General features: G+C 42.0%; 1 protein-coding gene across 2 annotated transcripts in view; it reads right to left on the bottom strand.

Moving 5' to 3' along the window:
• The window catches only part of GPD1L (glycerol-3-phosphate dehydrogenase 1 like), an 80709-nt gene that overhangs the window by 41075 nt on the left and 19798 nt on the right, over nucleotides 1-19836 (bottom strand). For both annotated transcript variants that reach the window (XM_054504479.2, XM_045903930.3), the window contains exons 3-4: nucleotides 9994-10134; nucleotides 8313-8451 (exon numbers count right to left, since the gene is read on the bottom strand). In XM_054504479.2, the coding sequence (XP_054360454.1) occupies nucleotides 8313-8451; nucleotides 9994-10134 (280 nt within the window). The remainder of the gene's footprint in view (nucleotides 1-8312; nucleotides 8452-9993; nucleotides 10135-19836) is intronic.

Raw genomic sequence — 19836 nt, 5'->3', positions numbered from 1 at the left:
GGGAAATTACAATTTTTTTTTTAAGGATGCTATTGCTATTATGGAGGAACACCATGTTTTCAGTCTGGAGAATGGATGTGGAAATTTGATGTGTTTTTCCTTTTTCATGTAACAATTTCTGTGACAAGAACAGATTACACTTTCCCTTATTTCTTACTGTTCAAAATGCTGGCATAGAAAATAAGTTATATAAGAAATTTAATGCTTCTTGTGATAAACGTGAGGGGCTGGCCATTTGGTAATTGAGGCTGCACGATGTTTGCACAACAGACCTATCCTTGGCTATTTCATACTGTATTTGATTAAAATTGACTAATCTCATGATTTTATATAAATGGCTCAAATCTGCTAAACAATTTGATGAATAAATGAGATCTGCCAGCAAAGTTCACAATTTCTTCCTAAGGCAGTGTTAGGTAGAGAGCAGTTTTAAGACTATTTCCCTCTGCCTGTGTGATCTTGTGTAAGTAACTCATTCATCTGTAAAGCAGGGGATGGTCTGGATGACACAAGAGGTTCCTTCCTGCTCTGCTGGCCTGTGATTTTCTGGAAACCCCATGGATCTCTATGTGAACAGAACCCAGCCCCTTTCCATGCAGAAGAGCTCCAGAGGTGGGCACAGAAATTGGTAAGCCCTTGTACCTTCACAGGAATGATCCCAAGTCACCGGTGAGTTAGGAACCAACTGAAAAGGACACTATTATATGGCATCTAAAGACCATGAGCTTGAAGTCAGACCGTCCTGATCCAAATCTTGATTCCACCAATGACTAGCTGTATAACCTTGGGTAAGTCACTATAACTCCCCGAATCTCGATTTTCTTAGTAGATACCTTAAGATTTGCTGTGGGTTTTTGTTTTTAACTTTTTAAAAAGTTTTTAATTCTAGTTAGTTGACATACAGTTTTATATTTAGTTTCGGGTGTACAATATAGTGATTCAACACTTCCATACATCACCCGGTGTTCATCACAAGTGCCCTCCTTAATCTCTATCATCCATTTACCCATTTCCCCCACCCACCACTCCTCTGGTAACTATCAGTTTGTTCTCTATAATTAAGAGTCTGATTCTTGATTTGTCTCTTATTTTTTTCCCTTTGCTTGTTTTTTGTTTGTTTTGTAAATACCACATGACTGAAATCATACAGCATTTATCTTCTGCTGACTTATTTTACTTAGCATAATACTTTCTAGCTCCATCCATCCATGTTGTTGCCAATGGCAAGAGTTCATTCTTTTTTATGACTGAGTAATATTCCATTTTGTGTGTGTGTGTGTGTGTGTGTGTGACATCTTTGTCCATTCATCAATCTGTGGACACTTGGGCTGCTTCCATAACTTGCCTATTATAAATAATGCTGCTATAAACATAGGGGTGCATGTATACCTTTGAATTAGTGTTCTCATACTTTTAGGGTAAATACCCAGGAGTGATTGTTGGATTGTAGAGTAGTTCTATATTTAACTTTTTTTTTTTTTTTAAGATTTTCTTTATTGGGGAGGGGTGGGGTAGAGTGGGAAAGAATCTCAAGCAGATCCCACCAGCTCAGCGTGGAGCCAGATGCAGGGCTCAATCTCACAACCCTGAGATCATAACCTGAGCCAAAACACAAAGTCAGACGTTTAACCGACTGAGCCACCCAGGCTCCCCGTATTTTGAACTTTTTGAGGAACCTTCATACTATTTTCCACAGTAGTTGCACCAGTTTGCATTCCCACTAATGGTGCAAGATGGTTCCCCTTTCTCCACATCCTTGCCAACACTGTTGTTTCTTGTGTTGTTGATTTTAGCCATTCTGACAGGTGTGAGGTGATATCCCATTGTAGTTTTGATTTCCCTGATGATAAGTGATATTGAACATCTTTTCATGTGTCTGTTGGCCATCTGGATGTCTTCTTTGAAGAAATATCTGTTCAAGTCTTCTGCTCATTTTTTCAATTGGATTATTTGGTTTTGGGTGTTGAGTGCTGTAGGTTCTTTATATATTTTGGATACTAACCCTTTACCTGATATGTCATTTGCAAATATCTTCTCCTGTTCTGTAGGTTGCCTTTTTGCTTAGTTGATGGTTTCCTTCACTGTGTAGAAGCTTTTTATTTTGATGTAGTCCCAATAGTTTATTTTTCCTTTTGTTTCCCTTGCCTCAGGAGACATATCCAGAAAAAAGTTGCTATGGCCGATGTCAAAGAAGTTACTGCCTGTGCTCTCTTCTAGGATTTTTATGGTTTCAGGTCTCACATTTAGAGGTCTTTAATTCATTTGAATTGATTTTTGTGTATGATGTAAGAAAGTGGTCCAGTTTCATTCTTTTGCATGTTGCTCTCAAGTTTTCCCAAAACTGTTTGTTGAAGATACTTTTTCCCATTGGATATTCTTTCCTGCTTTGTCAAAGATTAATTGGCCATGTAATTGTGGGTTTATTTTGGGATTTTCTATTCTGTTCCATTGATCTTTGTCTATTTTTGTATTAATACCATACTCATTTGATTACTACCACTTTGTAATATAACTTAAGTCCAGGATTGTGATTCCTCCAGTTATGCTTTACTTTTTCAAGATTATTTTGGCTGTTTGGGGTCTTTTGTGGTTCCATACAAATTTTAAGATTGTTTATTCTAGTTCTGTGAAAAATGTTGTTGGTATCTTGATAGGGATTCACTGAATATGTAGATTGCTGTTGAATTTGGTTTGCTAGTATTTTGTTGAGAATTTTTGCATCTATGTTCATCAGGGATATTGGCCTGTAGTTCTCTTTTTTAGTGGTATCTTTGTTTGGTTTTGGTACCAGGGAAATACTGGCCTCACAGAATGAATTTGGAAGTTTTCCTTCCTCTTGTATTTTTTTTTTTTTTTTAATATAGGTTGAGAAGAATATGCATCAACTCTTCTTTAAATGTTTGGTAGAATTCACCTGTGAAGCCATCTGGTCCTAGACATTTATTTGTTGTGAATTTTTTTATTTGTTTCAATTTCTTTGCTGGTTATTGGTCTGCCCAAGTTTTCTCCTTATTCCTGTTTCAGTTTTGATAGTTTATGTTTCTAGAAATTTATCCATTTCTTCCAGGTTGTTGGCATATAGTTTTTCATAATGTTCTCTTCTAATTGTTTGTTATTTCTGTGTTGTTGTGGTTGTTATTTCTCTCTCATTTGTGATTTTATTTGTCATTTCTCTTTTTTTCTTGGTAAGTCTGGCTAGAGGTTTATCAATTTTATTATTTTTTTTTCAAAGAGCCAGCTTCTGGTTTCATTGATCTATTTTTTCTTTTCTTTTTTTTTTAGTTTCTACATCATTTATTTCTGCTCTAATCTTTATTATTTCCTTCCTTCTGCTGGTTTTAGGTTTTGTTGGTTGTTCTTTTTCTAGATCCTTTAGGTGTAAGTTTATGTTGTTTATTTGAGATTTTTCTTGCTTCTTGAGCTGGGCCTGTATTGCTATTTACTTCCCTTTTAAGACCGTTTTTGCTGCATCCCAAAGGTTTTGGACTATTTTGTTTTCATTTTCATTTGTATCCATGTATCTTTTTATTTCTTCTTTGATTTCCTGGTGTACCCATTCATTATTTAGTAGCATGTTATTTAACCTCCATGTATTTGTGGTCTTTCCATATTTTTTCTTGTTGTGGTCAGAAAAGGTACATGGTATGACTTAATCTTCTTCTATTTGTTGAGGCCTGTTTTATGGGCTAATATGTGATCTATTCTAGAGAATGCTCCATGTGTATTTGAAAGGAATGTGTATTTTGCTGTCTTAGGATGGGATGTTCTGAATATATCTGTTAAATCCATCTGTTCCAGTGTGTCATTCAAAGCCATTGTTTCCTTGTTGATTTTGTTTAGATGATCTGTCCATTGATGTAAGTAGGGGTGTTAAAGTCCCCTATTATTACTGTATTATTATTATTTCCTTTGTGATTGTTATTAACTGTTTTATATATTTGGGTGCTCCTATGTTGGGTGCCTAAATAATTACAATTGCTGTATCTTCTTGTTGGATTGTCCCCTTTAAGATTATAATGCCCTTCTTTGTCTCTTCTTACAGTCTTTGTTTTAAAGTCTATTTTGTCTGATATAAGTATTGCTACTCCAGCTTTCTTTTGACATCCATTTGCAGGATACATGATTCTCCATCCCCTCACTTTCAATTTGCAGGTGTCTTTAAGTCTAAAATGAGTCTTTTGTAGGCAGCATATACATGGGTCTTTTTTTTTTTTTTAATCCATACTGATACCCCATGACTTTTGATTGGAGCATTTAGTCCATTTACATCCAAAGTAATAACAGATATGTATTTATTGCTATTTTATTACTTGTTTTGTGGTTGTTTCTGAATATTTTCTCTGGTCCTTTATTGTCTTTCTTTCATGTTTTGCTGATTTTCCTCAATGATATATTTGGATTTCTTTCTCTTTATTCTTTCCATATTTATTAGTGGTTTTGATATATGGTTACCATCAGGCTTGTATATAGCCTCTTCTGCATATAGCAGTCTATATTATGTTGACAGTTGTTTAAGTTTGAACATATTCTTTTCTCCTCTTCTCCCTATGTTTTAGGTATGTTACTATATTTTATATCCTTTTTTTCTTGAGTTCCTTGACTGATTTTTTACAGAAATGTTCATTTTTCCTGCTTTTGTGTTTCCTCCCTTTATACTGTCACTTTTGGTCTCTCTTTTCCACTCAAAGGGTCCCCTTTAATATTTCTTGCAAGGCTGGTTTAGTGGTCACAAACTCCTTTAGTTTTAGTTTTTTTTGTCTGGGAAACTGTTTATCTCTCCTTCCAGTCTGAGTGACAGCCTTGCTGGATAGAGTATTCTTGGCCGCAGATTTTTCCCATTCAGCACTTTGAATATATCATGCCACTCCCTTCTGGCTTGCCAAGTTTCTGTTGAAAATTTTCTGTTAGCCTTATGCGTTTTCCCTTGTAAGTTACTGACTTCTTTTATCTTGCTGCTTTTAAGATTTTTTTTATCACTTATTTTGCAAATTTAATCACAATATGTTTTGGTGTGGATCTGCTTTTGTTGATTTTTTTAAAAAGATTATTTGTTTTAGAGAGAGAGAGAGAGGAGAGTGAGCGAGTGGGGGAGGGGCAGAGGGAGAAGGAGAGAGAGAATCTCAAACAGACTCTGCACTGAGCAAAGAGCCAGATGCAGGGCTTGATCTCATGACACTGAGATCATAACCTGAGCCAAAACCAAGAGTCAGACACTTAACTGCCACCCAAGCACCCCTGCTTTTGTTGATTTTGATGGGGGTTCTCAGTGCCTTCTGGATTTGGATCTCTGTTTCCTTCCCCTAGATTAGGAAAGTTTTTAGCCATTATTTCTTCAAATAAAATTTCTGCCCCCTTTTCTCTCTCTTCTTCTGAGACTCCTATAATACGAATGTTATTATATTTAATGGAGTCACTGAGTTCTCTAAGTCTATTCTCCTTTTGCATAATTCTTTTTTCTTTCTTTTGTTCATCTTGAATACTTTCCATTTCCAGGTCACTAATTCGTTCCTCTGTTTCTTCCATCCTGCTGCTCATTCCATCAGGCATGTTTCCCATTTCATTTATTGAGCCCTTTATCTCTGCTATGTTATTCCTTATCACTGCATTAAGCATCTCATTCATGTCTTCCACTCTTCTCAAGTCCAGTGAGGATCCTTATGATCACTGCTCTAAATTCTCTATCAGGCAAGTTACTTGTACTATTTTGCTTAATCTCTGGCTGTGGCCTTGTCCTCTTCTTTCATTTCCATTTCATTTCTCTGTCTCCTCAGTTTGTCTGCCTCTCTCTGTCTGCCTTTCTCTGTGCGTAAAGAAAGTCAGCTGTGTCTTCTCTATTGCATGCAGTGACTTTATGCAGAGGAGGTTCTGGAGTCCCTGCAGTGCATATCCCCTGTTCACCAGAACCTGGCACTTCAGGAGAGCATCCTGTGTGTGTTGCTTATGTCTTGCTGTCATGTCTGAGTCACTTTTCCTTTCAGTGCAGTTGTCGGCACTGATTCTCTGCCTGTTGTGGGCTGTGCTTGCTCTCTCTGGTGTTAGTGGGGCCCAGTCAGGCCAGCTGTGAGGGGACATACCCACTGGGGAACTTGGGAGCGGGGTGGTGGTGTTAGCAAAATTTGTCTTGCGTCTCTAGTCCTGTGCCAGATCCCCCGAAGTGCCACCGTGGCTGGGAGCTGCCCACAGGGGTGGCTGGGGGCGTGAGGCTGGGCAAAGCGTGTGATGATGGTTGGGTGTAGCTGGGCCCAGTGTGTAATGGTGGCTGGGGGCACATGGCATGGTATGTGATGGTATCTGGGGGCATGCAGCTGAGCACGGTGTGGTGGCTGGGGGCTACGTGAGGAGACAGCTATGCACCCGGTGGCTGGGCAGCGCACACACTTTAATTTGCCCTGAGCCCTGGGGCAGAGGCTACAGTATCTGTGCAGCCCTGCCTTTCACCTGTAGCTCTGTGTTTATGTTGGGGATGGAGGCAAAAAATGGCACCTGTCAGAGCCCTCATTTTCAGAGAAGTCCCCCAACATGCTCCAAAATCAATATGATCAGATCTGTCTCCTGTCTACCCCCAGCATTGTGTAAACTGCTATTTTTACGTTGCCTCTCCACTCAGGCTGCTATCTCTTTAAGGGTAGCAACCCAGCTCTCACTCACCTTCCAGGCTCACCCAGTGCTGAGTCAGCTGACCTCCAAAGTGCCAGGATCGAGTCTCACTTGTTCTTACAAACTTACGGAATTCAGCCCCTCTGGTTCTTGAAGCCAGATGTTATGGGGATTAGTGTTTCCATGTGAGCTCCCTGGTACGACAGCTCGTTTCTCTGCCCTCTTCATGCACACAGCCCCTCCCTCCTGTGGGCAGCCTCCCTCCGCCTTTCTGACCTTCCTAACCTGTCAGATGCAGCTTCTTCTATTTCGCTGTGAAGTTCGTTCTGCCCATCTTTGGATCCCTCTCCGGTTTACTGACTTGGATGTGGATGGTATCTAGTTGTACATGTGGGACAGGGTGAGCTCAGGGTCCTCCTGCTCCACCATCTTCCCAAGGTCGAGAAGTCACAATCTTAATTCTCATACTGTTTGAATTTTCTTACCTGTGTCTATATGTATCATTTTTATAAATATCAACCTGGGTTGACTATAGTCCATTTTGTTTTCTTCATTATATTATTTGTGATACCTCTGTTCTCCACAGATAGTATTTCTCAAAACAAAACAAAAAAAAGTTTTAAGTGCCCAGATATATGGGATTGTTGATGGAATACTATCCAGCTATGAAGATGTTGACAGACTTCAAAAGTTGTTATATATTAAGTAAATAAAGCAATTATAAAACAGTATGTAACTTATATAGACGTACATTAATAGTTTGCACACAAAGAAAAAAATGGAAATTAAATGTAAGAAATGGTTTTCTTTTGATCATCCCTATTTTCCACAATATCTATGTAATTAAAAGAAAAAGAGAAATAAGCAAAAGAAGTAAAAATGTCCTAACTTGCAGGCGTGTATGAAAGTCAGGAGCTACCTTTTCCCATGCATTCTATCTTCCTGAAAAGAGCCTGACTTCTCTGAGAGCTTCCTTTTACAAAGCTGCAAGGAGAAATCATGCACATTGCTGCTATGTTTGACAAGGGTGGAAGTAAGGTGGTAAATAAACTCAAACTTTTGCAAAGCATGTGCAAAGATAGCAATATTACTTTTCTATCAGTATTTTAATATGGTACATGAGCACATGAGAATTTCAAAGCCCTTTTTAAAAGAAGCGGAAATCTTCACAATACCAATGTTGTGTAAGAGTAGGAAGAGCTTTCTAATTTAGGAAACAAGATGGCCAAGTTCATGCCTGAGTTCTAAATTCGCTATGTGACCTTGGGGCAGGTAACTTATTCACTGAGTTTTGGATTATTCACCTGAAAACAGGGATCATTCCCACCAATTTTTATCATTCCAATTTTTAGATAGCACTGGAATCCAATGAGGATCCAGATACTGGCATTTGTGAGTAAAAAAAAAAAAATAATAAATCTGGGTTTTCTAAGGCCAGGGCAGCCCCTACATGGATGTCATCACCTGCTTCTCAGTATAAGCCACTTTGCATTTTTTGTGTTTAACCTTGATAATTCATTATCGGCTCATGGGAGGTCCAAATGGTCTCCTTGCCTTTACTTTGATTCTGGGGGCTGTTGACTTCCTTACATTAAATCCCCACCCCACTGAATATCTACCTGAGGAAGAGTCCACTACAGAAGATACCAGAAATGGCAAATGTGCTTTTAAAACACTGAATGTCCGGGCTCCCAAGGCTCCCCACCCAGCCTCACCGATGGTGGTCTCACAAAACTTCTCTGCAGCCACTTCACTGGCAATGTTGGCTCCCATGAGCACGCTGACGTCAATGCCCATCTTCTCCCGGATGATGTCGGAAATGAGCTTCAGCCCCTCAGGGCCCTCGTCTATGCCCTGTAAGGATGTCAACAAATTAGGGGAAATCAAACCACCAAGTGAATGAGGCATGCCACAGTCACTCTGTTACTTGAAAAAGAGCTCTTACAAGAGTAACATACATACCATGTCTGCACTGTTGAAAGCGTAACAATAAAACGGAAAGAAAATGATGTCCACCCAGAACGTGACGTATACCACTGAAGTCCCGTATGTCCCTCCCCAAGTCCGTCCTCCTTCTCGCTACTGGTCCACACCCCCACCAGGGTACACCGCTATCCTGTAGGCTGTACGCACCACTCCCTTCTGCTCTTGACCATTTTGCCGCATAAAGCTATCCCTAAACAAAATGTTATGCCATTATGCCTGCTTTTGAAAGCCTGTAAGTGAAATTGTACCATTCACCCATGAGGTACTGTTCGGTGCTACCCTATCATTTTAGAGACTCACCCATGTGGCTGCATGAATGTTCTGGTGTGTTTCTATTTACCACTGTGTTGTATTCCAAAACAAAAGGCCACTATTCATTTATCCATTGTACTTATAACTGACATGTAAGTTGTTCAAGTTTGCTTTCATAAACACTCATCTATGAACCACTCTAAAGAATAAAGTCTCTCGAGGGGGTTCTTAACCTTTTTTATGATGTGGCCCTCACACAGGGCAGTCTCGTGAAGTTTTATGGACTCATTCTCAGAATTTCATATGCATAAAGCAAAATGCATGAGATTACCCAGGAAGCCGATTACATTGAAACATAGTTATCAAAATGTTTTAAAAAAACACACAAATTTATGACAAAGTAATATACGTGCTGTTTTATTAATGCAATTAGAAAAAGATGATTTGGCAGGTTTAACAATTACCATAATTTCAAGGTCGTGATCAGCATAAATGATACCTTCAGATAACTTGGAGCCATTATAAAGTGGCATGAAAATACCTGGGATTTCTATTGATAACAGGGCCATAGATTGTTATGGCAAGTCTGGCCTGTGGCTGGCATTCATACACCAGAGCAACGCTCATTTCAGTTAGAAGTTAAAATGAATAAAAATGTAATTTTTCTCCCCACATTTAAGTCTAGGAACCTCCTGAATTCTGTCTAGGGACCTGTGGGGGTGGTTTGTGGACTTGTGGTTAAAAACTCCCTTTAGGGAGTATACCCAGGAGTAGAAACTAACAAGAATGCAATTCCCAGCAACACAAACCACTGGTGATTTCCAGAACGCAGGCTGAGACCCATGGCCTAGACAGGTTCTTTCTGACAGCAAGGCTCGTCAGGAGGAGCCCATCCTCACATCACTGCCACTGCTCAAAGCCGCTGTGATAGAAAGCAGCCCTCGCCTGAAGTGGGGCTCAGCTGAGCTCCTGAGCTCCTGCGATGTGTGTTACTGATTACCTTCCAGGCATCTTTAAAAAAACCAGAAAACAAAAAACTGCCATAACCTCCCTTTCCGCTCCTATTTCTAACAGATGGAAGTGAGAGGAAATAATCTCCCCCATAACTGACGTCCAGCCCAGCAATGCTTTTTCTGCCTGGGGTCACCGGCCAGTTACCTTGATGAGGGTGATTCCTAGCGCTTTCTTGGGCACCCTCCCGGTGATCTCGTCACAGATTCTGTTAATGAACTGGTGGGGAATGACAAACACCAGCAGGTCTGCATCCTGCACGGCCTCACTGAGGTTTGGGACAGCAACCTGCAATGACAAGGAGGAGGAAACAGTTACTCCTACACCAAAATATGCCTCTCCCATGATTTCATTCACTGACCATTTATCAGACGCCTACTGTGTGCAGAGTACTGTGCAGACAGACAGGAAAGGCAAATGTGCTGTGGGCTCGGCCTTCCCCTTCAGGACACATCCGAAGCTAGCAGAATCCTGCCTCTTGCTTACCAGCTGGGCAAGTGACTTAGCTTCTCTATGCCTCAGTTTCCCTACCTGAAAAAAGGAGTCCTAATACTGTGTGGGTTGTTCTCTGCTGCTCTCCCAATCTCTCAATCCATTTTCTGCCCTTCTTTGCCTTGCTGTGTTCCCCAAGGAGCTATGGACTGTTTTCGCTGGGGGCCCTTGCTCTCTGCCTTCCAGTTGGCCTCAGCCAAAGTGGGATGCTGTTAGGAAATCCAAGGTGGGAGGAGAGACAGGTCAGGTATGTATCAACCTCCTGAGGCCATTATGGCCCAGGCTCACAGGGATGCTGGCTTGGCTTCATTCTACAGTTCTACCTCCTGACAGGCAGCCTCTCTTCTATGTCTCAAAGCTCTGGTCAGGCTGGTTTGCGGACACTCGTCTGTCCCCTTGCCCTTTCAGGGGTGGTTATGATTTCCTGCTGTTGCTAAACTCTGGACACTCCAGGAAGCCCTTTTGGTTCTCTCCACTCTGCCCACACCTCTGTAAATAGTCCCATGCTAAACTCTCCTAGGTAAAGCACTTGGAGAGCACTCTTGTGAAGAGTAAGTGATATAGATCACGTTTCACACCTGGTATGCACTCAGTACATGTCAGCTTTTATGGTGCTTTCTTTCCTTCAGATAAATATGAAGATGGGTTTTAGAATTTAACATGGGCAGGGGCGCCTGGGCGGCTCAGTCGTTAAGCGTCTGCCTTCGGCTCAGGTCATGATCCCACGGTCCTGGGATCGAGCCCCACATCGGGCTCCCTGCTCGGCAGGAAGCCTGCTTCTCCCTCTCCCACTCCCCCTGCTTGTGTTCCCTCTCTCACTGTGTCTCTGTCAATTAAATAAATAAAATCTTAAAAAAAAAAAGAATTTAACATGGGCAGAGAAACGCATACACACACACACACACACACACACACTCAGAGGCAGAGGTGAGGGCAACTAGTGAGAACATGGGGGCACATGGTCTCTCGCAGAGACTGCTCACTGTTGCTCAATGTCCATTCTCCCCTTCCTCCTCAGCATGAGAAGGCCCCAGTTTGGTGCTAGGCTCATAAATGCCCAGAAGAAAGGCTACGTTCCTCATCCTCCCTTGCAGCTAGGTGCCCCATGTCATTCAGTTCTGACCCACGGGGCGTCCATAGAAGTGCTGTGTGTGACCTCTGGGAAATGTCCTTGGAGGCCTTTCCTCCTTCTTTTGCCAGAGGGAATGGGAAGAGATGGCTGGAGTTCAGACAGTTATCTTGGACTATGAGGAAGAACCCAAATGCTGAGATGGCAGAACAGTGGGATAAAAAGAGTCCCTGACATCGTTAACATGTCATTAATACCACAAATGTTGGGTGATCCAGAAAGATGGTGGAGGAGTAGGGGACCCTATTTCAACTGGTCCCCGGAATTGAGCTGGATATCTACCAGACCACCCTGAGCACCCACGAAACCAGCCTGAGATGTAAGAAGATCTGGATCTCTACAGAGTATCAGAGGCGGTTGGTTTTGAGGTACGAAGCAGGGAGCCCTGATTCCACGGGCAGATGTCAGAGGATAAACGGCAGCGGGAGGGTGCCTGGCTGTGGGGATCCTACACCGCCAGTGAGTGACAGCCTCACGCGCTGGGGACAGGCACAGACTCGCTGACCGGTAGTGTCGGGAAAGGACTTCAGGGCAGCCCCCGGGGTGGAAACCCGGAGCAGCGGGGTCGCGCCTGCGAACTGCAGCCCCTGGGGCAGAAACCTGGAGCGCTGGGGTCACGCCCGGGAACTGCAGCCCCCGGACGGAAACCAGAGCAGCGGGGTCCTGTGAGAGCACAAACTGGGAGTGGCTGGCAGTTTTAGAAGCACAAAGGGCAGAGACATGCCCCGACCTGGAGGCAGGACTGGGATCGCTGCGGAGGGGTGCACAACCCAGGCTGCTGCAGGTTATAGCAGCACGGACAGAAACGGAGACGGTGTGGCCTGGAGAGCTCAATGAAGAACAGACTGCGGTCTCTGTGCTCTGAGGCAGAGGGTTGGAAACGGTCTCTTCTGCTCTGACTTGCGGAAGAGACGCGGAAAGCCGCCAGGGAAAGCTGCCAGAGAACAAAAGCCCCAAAAACGGATTCCCGCTGAGCCCATCCCCCATGATGGGGGGGCAGGGCAACTCCGCCCAAACAGGGTTGCCTGAGTAACAGCGCGGCAGGCCCCTCCCGCAGAAGACAGGCTGGGAAAACAAGAGGCCAGCAACCCTAAGGTCCCAAGAAAACAGGTGCATCTTGCTTGGGTTCTGGTCAATAATTTGGACTCTATACATTCCCTCAAACACCCATCAACAGAATGACTAGGAGGAGGAGCCCCCAAAATAGAAAAGAATCAGATATTATGACTTATGCTGCAGATTTACAAATGGATGCAGATATAACCAAGATGTCAGAGATGGAATTCAGGCTAGCAATTGTGAAGACAATGGCTAGAATGGAGAAATCAATTAATGGCAACATAGAGTCTCTAAGGGCAGAAATGAAAGCTGAATTGGCAGAACTTAAAAATGCTATCAATGAGATCCAATCCAATCTAGATAATCTAACAGCTAGGGTAACTGAGGCAGAAGAACAAATAAGCGACCTGGAAGACAATATAATAGATAAAAAGGGAAAAGAGGAGGCCAGGGAAAAACAACTCAGAATCCATGAAAATAGAATCAGAGAAATAAGTGACACCATGAAGCGTTCCAATGTCAGAATAATTGGAATCCCGGAGGGAGTGGAGAGAGAGGACTAGAAGAGGTATTTGAGCAAATCGTAGCTGAGAACTTCCCTAACCTGGGGAATGAAACAAACATTCGAGTCCTAGAGGCAGAGAGGACCCCTCCTAAGATCAAGGAAAACAGGCCAACATCCCGGCACATAATAATAAAACTTGCAAATCTTAGAACCAAGGAAACCATCTTAAGGGCAGTTGGGGGGAAGAGATTCCTAATGTACAGAGGGAGGAACATCAGAATAACGTCAGACCTATCCACAGAGACCTGGCAAGCCAGAAAGGCCTGGCAAGACCCATATTCAGGGTACTAAATGAGAAGAACATGCAGCCAAGAATACTTTATCTGGCAAGGCTTTCATTTAGAATGGATGGAGAGATGCAGAGCTTCCATGACCGGCAGAAGTTGAAAGAATATGTGACCACTAAGCCGGCCCTGCAAGAAATATTAAGGGGGTTCTATAAAAGGAGAAAGACCCCAAGAATGATCTACAACAGAAATTTACAGGGACAATCTATAAAAGCAACGTCTTCACAGGCAACATGATGACAATTAATTCATATCTTTCAATAATCACTCTCAACGTGAATGGCCTAAATACTCCCATAAAATGGCAGAGGGTTGCAGATTGGATAAAAAGACAAGACCCATCCATATGCTGTCTACAAGAGACTCATTTTGAACCTAAAGATACATCCAGACTGAAAGTGAAGGGATAAATATCCATCCTCCATGCCAGCGGACCTCAAAAGAAAGCTGGGGTAGCAATTCTTATATCAGACAAATTAGATTTTAAATTAAAGTCTGTAACAAGAGACACCGAAGGACACTATATCATTCTTAAAGGGTCTATCCAACAAGAAGATCTAACAATTGTAAATATCTATGCCCCCAACATGGGAGCAGCCATCTATATAAGCCAACTGTTAACCAAAATAAAGAGTCATATTGATAACAATACGTTAATTGTAGGAGACCTCAATACTCCACTTTCAGCAATGGACAGATCATCTAAGCAGAAAATCAACAAGGAAACAAGAGCTTTAAATGATACATTGGACCAGATGGACCTCGAAGATATTTACAGAACATTCCACCCTAAAACAACAGAATACTCATTCTTCTCTAGCGCACAGGGAACTTTCTCCAGAATAGACCATATACTGGGTCACAAATCAGGTCTCAACTGATACCAAAAGATTGAGATTATTCCCTGCATATTCTCAGACCACAATGCTCTAAAACTGGAACTCAATCACAAGAAAAAATTTGGCAGAAATTCAAACACTTGGAAGCTAAAGACCACTCTGCTCAAGACTGTTTGGGTCAACCAAGAAATCAAAGAAGAACTTAAACAATTCATGGAAATCAATGAGAACAAAAACACATCAGTCCAAAACCTATGAGATACTGCAAAGGCGGTCCTAAGGGGGAAATACATAGCCATCCAAGCCTCACTCAAAAAAATAGAAAAATCCCGAATTCACCAACTAACTCTACACCTTAAAGAACTAGAGAAAAAGCAACAAACGATGCCTAAGCCACGCATTAGAAGAGAAATAGTTAAAATTAGAGCAGAAATCAATTAGAAACCAGAAACACAGTAGATCAGATCAACGAAACTAGAAGTTGATTCTTTGAAAGAATTAATAAGATCGATAAACCACTGGCCAGACTTATCCAAAAGAAAAGAGAAAGGACCCAAATTAATAAAATTATGAATGAAAGGGGAGAGATCACGACTAACACCAAGGAAATAGAAACAATAATTAGAAATTATTATCAACAACTATATGCCAATAAACTGAGCAATCTGGATGAAATGGAGGCCTTCCTGGAAACCTATAAGCTGCCAAGTCTGAAACAGGAAGAAATTGACAACCTGAATAGGCCAATAACCAGTAATGAGATTGAAGCAGTGATCCAAAACCTCCCAAAAAACACGAGTCCAGGGCCTGATGGATTCCCTGGGGAATTCTACCAAACATTCAAAGAAGAAATAATACCTATTCTACTGAAGCTGTTTCAAAAAATAGAAACAGAAGGAAAACTTCCAAACTCATTCTATGAGGCCAGCATTACCTTAATCCCCAAACCAGGCAAAGACCCCATCAAAAAGGAGAATTTCAGACCGATATCCCTGATGAATATGGATTCCAAAATCCTCAACAAAATCCTAGCTAACAGGATCCAACAATACATTAAAAGGATCATCTACCACAACCAAGTGGGATTTATACCCGGGATGCAAGGGTGGTTCAACATTCGCAAATCAATCAATGTGATAGAACACATTAATAAGAGGAGGGAGAAGAACCATATGGTCCTCTCAATTGATGCAGAAAAAGCATTTGACAAAGTACAACATCCTTTCCTGATTAAAACTCTTCAGAGTATAGGGATAGAGGGAACATTCCTCAAGTTCATAAAATCCATCTATGAAAAACACACAGTGAATATCTTCCTCAATGGGGAAAAGCTGAGAGCCTTTTCCTTAAGATCAGGAACACGTCAAGGATGCCCACTCTCGCCACTATTGTTCAACATAGTGCTAGAAGTCCTAGCAACAGCAATCAGACAACAAAAAGAAATAAAAGGTATTCAAATTGGCAAAGAAGAAGTCAAACTCTCTCTTTTTGCAGACGACATGATACTTTATGTGGAAAACCCAAAAGACTCCACCCCCAAATTACTAGAACTCATACAGCAATTCAGTAATGTGGCAGGATACAAAATCAATGCACAGAAATCAGTTGCTTTCTTATACACTAACAACACAACTGTAGAAAGAGAAATTAGAGAAATGATTCCATTTGCAATAGCCCCAAAAACCATAAGATACCTCGGAATAAACCTAACCAAAGAGGTAAAGGATCTATACTCTAGGAACTACAAAACACTCATGAAAGAAATTGAAGAAGACACAAAAAGATGGAAAAATATTCCATGCTCATGGATCGGAAGAATAAACATTGTTAAAATGTCTATGCTACCCAGAGCAATCTATACCTTCAATGCCATCCCGATCAAAATTCCAATGACATTTTTCAAAGTGCCGGAACAAACAATCCTAAAATTTGTATGGAATCAGAAAAGACCCCGAATCGCCAAGGAAATGTTGAAAAAGAAAAACAAAGCTGGGGGCATCACGTTGCCCGATTTCAAGCTATACTACAAAGCTGTGATCACCAAGATAGCATGGTACTGGCACAAAAACAGACATATAGACCAATGGAACAGAATAGAGAGCCCAGATATGGACCCTCAACTCTATGGTCAAATAATCTTTGGCAAAGCAGGAAAAAACATGCAATGGAAAAAAGCAATAAATGGTGCTGGGAAAATTGGACAGCCACATGCAGAAGAATGAAACTTGACCATTCTCTAACACCATTCTCTAACACCATTCACAAAGATAAACTCAAAGTGGTTGAAGGACCTCAATGTGAGACAGGAATCCATCAAAATCCTAGAGGAGAACATAGGCAGTAACCTCTTTGACATCGCCCACAGCAACTTCTTTCAAGATACATCTCCAAAAGCTAGTGAAACAAAAGCAAAAATGAACTTTTGGGACTTCATCAAGATAAAAAGCTTCTGTACAGCAAAGGAAACAGTCAACAAAACAAAGAGGCAAACCATAGAATGGGAGAAGATATTTGCAAATGACACTACAGATAAAGGCTGGTATCCAAGATCTATAAAGAACTTCTCAAACTCAGGGGCACCTGGGTGGCTCAGTTGTTAAGCGTCTGCCTTCGGCCCAGGTCATGATCCCAGGGTCCTGGGATAGAGCCTCGCATCGAGCTCCCTGCTCTGCGGGAAGCCTGCTTCTCCCTCTGCCACTCCCCCTGCTTGTGTTCCCTCTCTCGCTGTGTCTCTCTCTGTCAAATAAATAGAATCTTAAAAAAAAAAAAAAAAAATCTTCTCAAACTCAACACCCAAAAAACAAATAATCAAGTCAAAAAGTGGGCAGAAGATATGAAAAGACACTTCGCTGAAGAAGACATACAAATGGCTAACAGACACATGAAAAAATGTTCATCATCATTAGCCATCAGGGAAATTCAAATCAAAACCACACTGAGATACCACCTTACACCAGTTAGAATGGCAAAAATGGACAGGGAAAGAAACAACAAATGTTGGAGAGGTTGTGGAGAAAGGGGAACCCTCTTACACCATTGGTGGGAATGCAAGTTGGTACAGCCACTTTGGAAAACAGTGTGGAGGTGCCTCAAAAATGTAAAAATAGAGCTACCCTATGACCCAGCAATTGCACTCCTGGGTATTTACCCCAAAGACACAGATGTAGTGAAAAGAAGGGCCATATGCGCCCCAACGTTCATAGCAGCAATGTCCGCAATAGCCAAACTGTGGAAAGAGCCGAGATGCCCTTCAACAGATGAATGGATAAAGAAGATGTGGTCCATATATACAATGGAATATTACTCAGCCATCAGAAAGGATGAATACCCAACTTTTGCATCAACATGGATGGAACTGGAGGAGATTATGCTAAGTGAAATAAGTCAAGCAGAGAAAGTCAATTATCATATGGTTTCACTTATTTGTGGAACATGAGGAATAGCATGGAGGACACTAGGAGAAGGAAGGGAAAAATGAGGGGGGTGGGAATTGGAGGGAGAGATGAACCATGAGAGATTACGGGCTCTGAGAAAACAAACAGGGTTTTGGGGGGGTGATGGGTTAGCCCGGTGATGGGTATTAAGGAGGGCACGTACTGCATGGAGCACTGGGTGTTATATGAAAACAATGGATCGTGGATCACCACATCAAAAACAGTGATGTATTGTATGGTGACTAACATAACATAATAAAATTTAAAAAAAAATACCATAAATGTCTTTTACAGGAGAGAAGAAAAAACATTTAGGTCACTGCTGTGATAGGTTTTCTGTCATATATACCTGAACCGAACTTAACGGAGATAGCTCCTTTTAAGCATTCACGGTTCCCAAAATGAAGGGACTAGAGGAAGATTCTTCTCTGAGCAAGTGCTACTATGTGCCACAGGAACATCATTCGGGACGGCTAAGCCTCCTACGAAAGCTGGTTTGGGCACTGTGATGGAAACTGCCAACTCCTCACCAAAATTCCTTCTCACCTTCTTCCATAATCACAGAGTGGAAGCCAGTCACTAGTCACCTCGCTAGGGACCACATTTCCCAGCAGCCCCTGCAGTTACATGGGCCATGGACCAAGTTCTCATCAACAGAGCATGAGAGGGAGCAGTGCATACCACTTATGGCCCAGAACCCCTAAAACAGCAGGCTGCTTCCTCCACACTTTCTTTCCCCACTTTCTGTTGTTGAAACCCAAGGCAACCCAGACCTAAGAGATGGCACATGAGGAAGAAAGATGGGACCAAGCATAACAGTGTGAAGCAAAGCCGCTAGACCACTATTATGTGAGAGGGAAATAAGTCCTTTTGTTCTTTAAGTCACATGATTATTATGCCTCTTCTTTTATCTTAGTCTATCCTCTTAACTAATACATGTGCTAAGAGTTACTCCCTCCCTCAAAGAATCCCCCAAGGAAATCTATCAGGCTATGCCTGAAACCAGCCCTACCTGGATTTTTAGTCATATGAAACAAATCATCCCCTATCTTAGCTTAAGTCGGTTTGAATGGCAGCATAGTCATTCCCCATACAGCAAATCATAACCCAAACTTTACTGGCACTTCTCCTCTTATTCACACTCCGCAGAGCAGGGGAGAAGCTGTTTTCCTCTTCAGAGGGGCTTCTCTGGATTAGTAATCCAGGCTGAATAGCCACAGGTGACAAGGATGCGTCACCCAAAATCTACCTGCCTACTAGTTCCCTCGAATTTGGAGATTCTACCTCCTCCAAAAGAGCAATTTCTTATTCTATTCCATTAGCCTTCTGATGCCAATCCCCAGCTGCTCTGTCCTTTACTGGAAAAGTTCTTTCTGCTCTTATGTATTTGCCTGTGGTCCCACTCAATCCCCTCCCAGCCTTTGTAAAAACTCTGACCTCTCACTCCACCATGGGTAACTAACTAGCCTTACTTAGGTGGGGATTTCTGCTCTGTAAACTCTCATGCAGAGCCTGACAGCCTGAATTCTAGTTAAAATCTTTTTTCTTCTCTAGACCTCTTGTTTCTCCTCTTCCCCATCCATCCCACACACGCGCACGCACACGCACACACATGCACGCACACACGCACCTGAAACCAGCCCTACCTGGATTTTCAGAGTCCTGGGATCGAGCCCCACATGGGGCTCTCTGCTCAGCGGGAAGCCTGCTTCTCCCTCTCCCACTCCCCCTGCTTGTGTTCCCTCTCTCGCTGTGTCTCTCTCTGTCAAATAAATAAATAAAATCTTTAAAAAAAAAAAGAAAAAGAAAAAGAAAAAAAGAATTCTTACTACTCCTTAATAAAAAGACAACCCAATTTTTTAAATGGACAAAGATTGCGAATACACATTTCTCCGAGGGAGATATACAAATGTCCAATGAGCACATGGAAAGATGCTCAACATTGTTAGACTTTAGGCAAGTGAAAATCAAAATCACAATAAAATATCACCTTATACCCACCAGGATGGGTAGGATCAAAAAGTTAGATAATGACGAAGGTGTTTGTAAGGATGTGGAGCATCTGGAACCCCTATACAGTGCAGTGACTTTGGAAAACAGCCCGGCAGTTCCTCAAAGAGTTCAACGTTACCATATGATCCAGCAATTGCACTCCTAGGTACCCACTCAAAAGAACTGAAAACAC

This window comes from Mirounga angustirostris, unplaced genomic scaffold (assembly GCF_029215605.1).
Source record: "Mirounga angustirostris isolate CCGP_5_RB_7025 unplaced genomic scaffold, mMirAng1.0.hap1 SCAF_1, whole genome shotgun sequence".
Taxonomy (NCBI): Eukaryota; Metazoa; Chordata; class Mammalia; order Carnivora; family Phocidae; genus Mirounga; species Mirounga angustirostris.
This window is presented reverse-complemented; position numbering and strand designations above follow the sequence as displayed.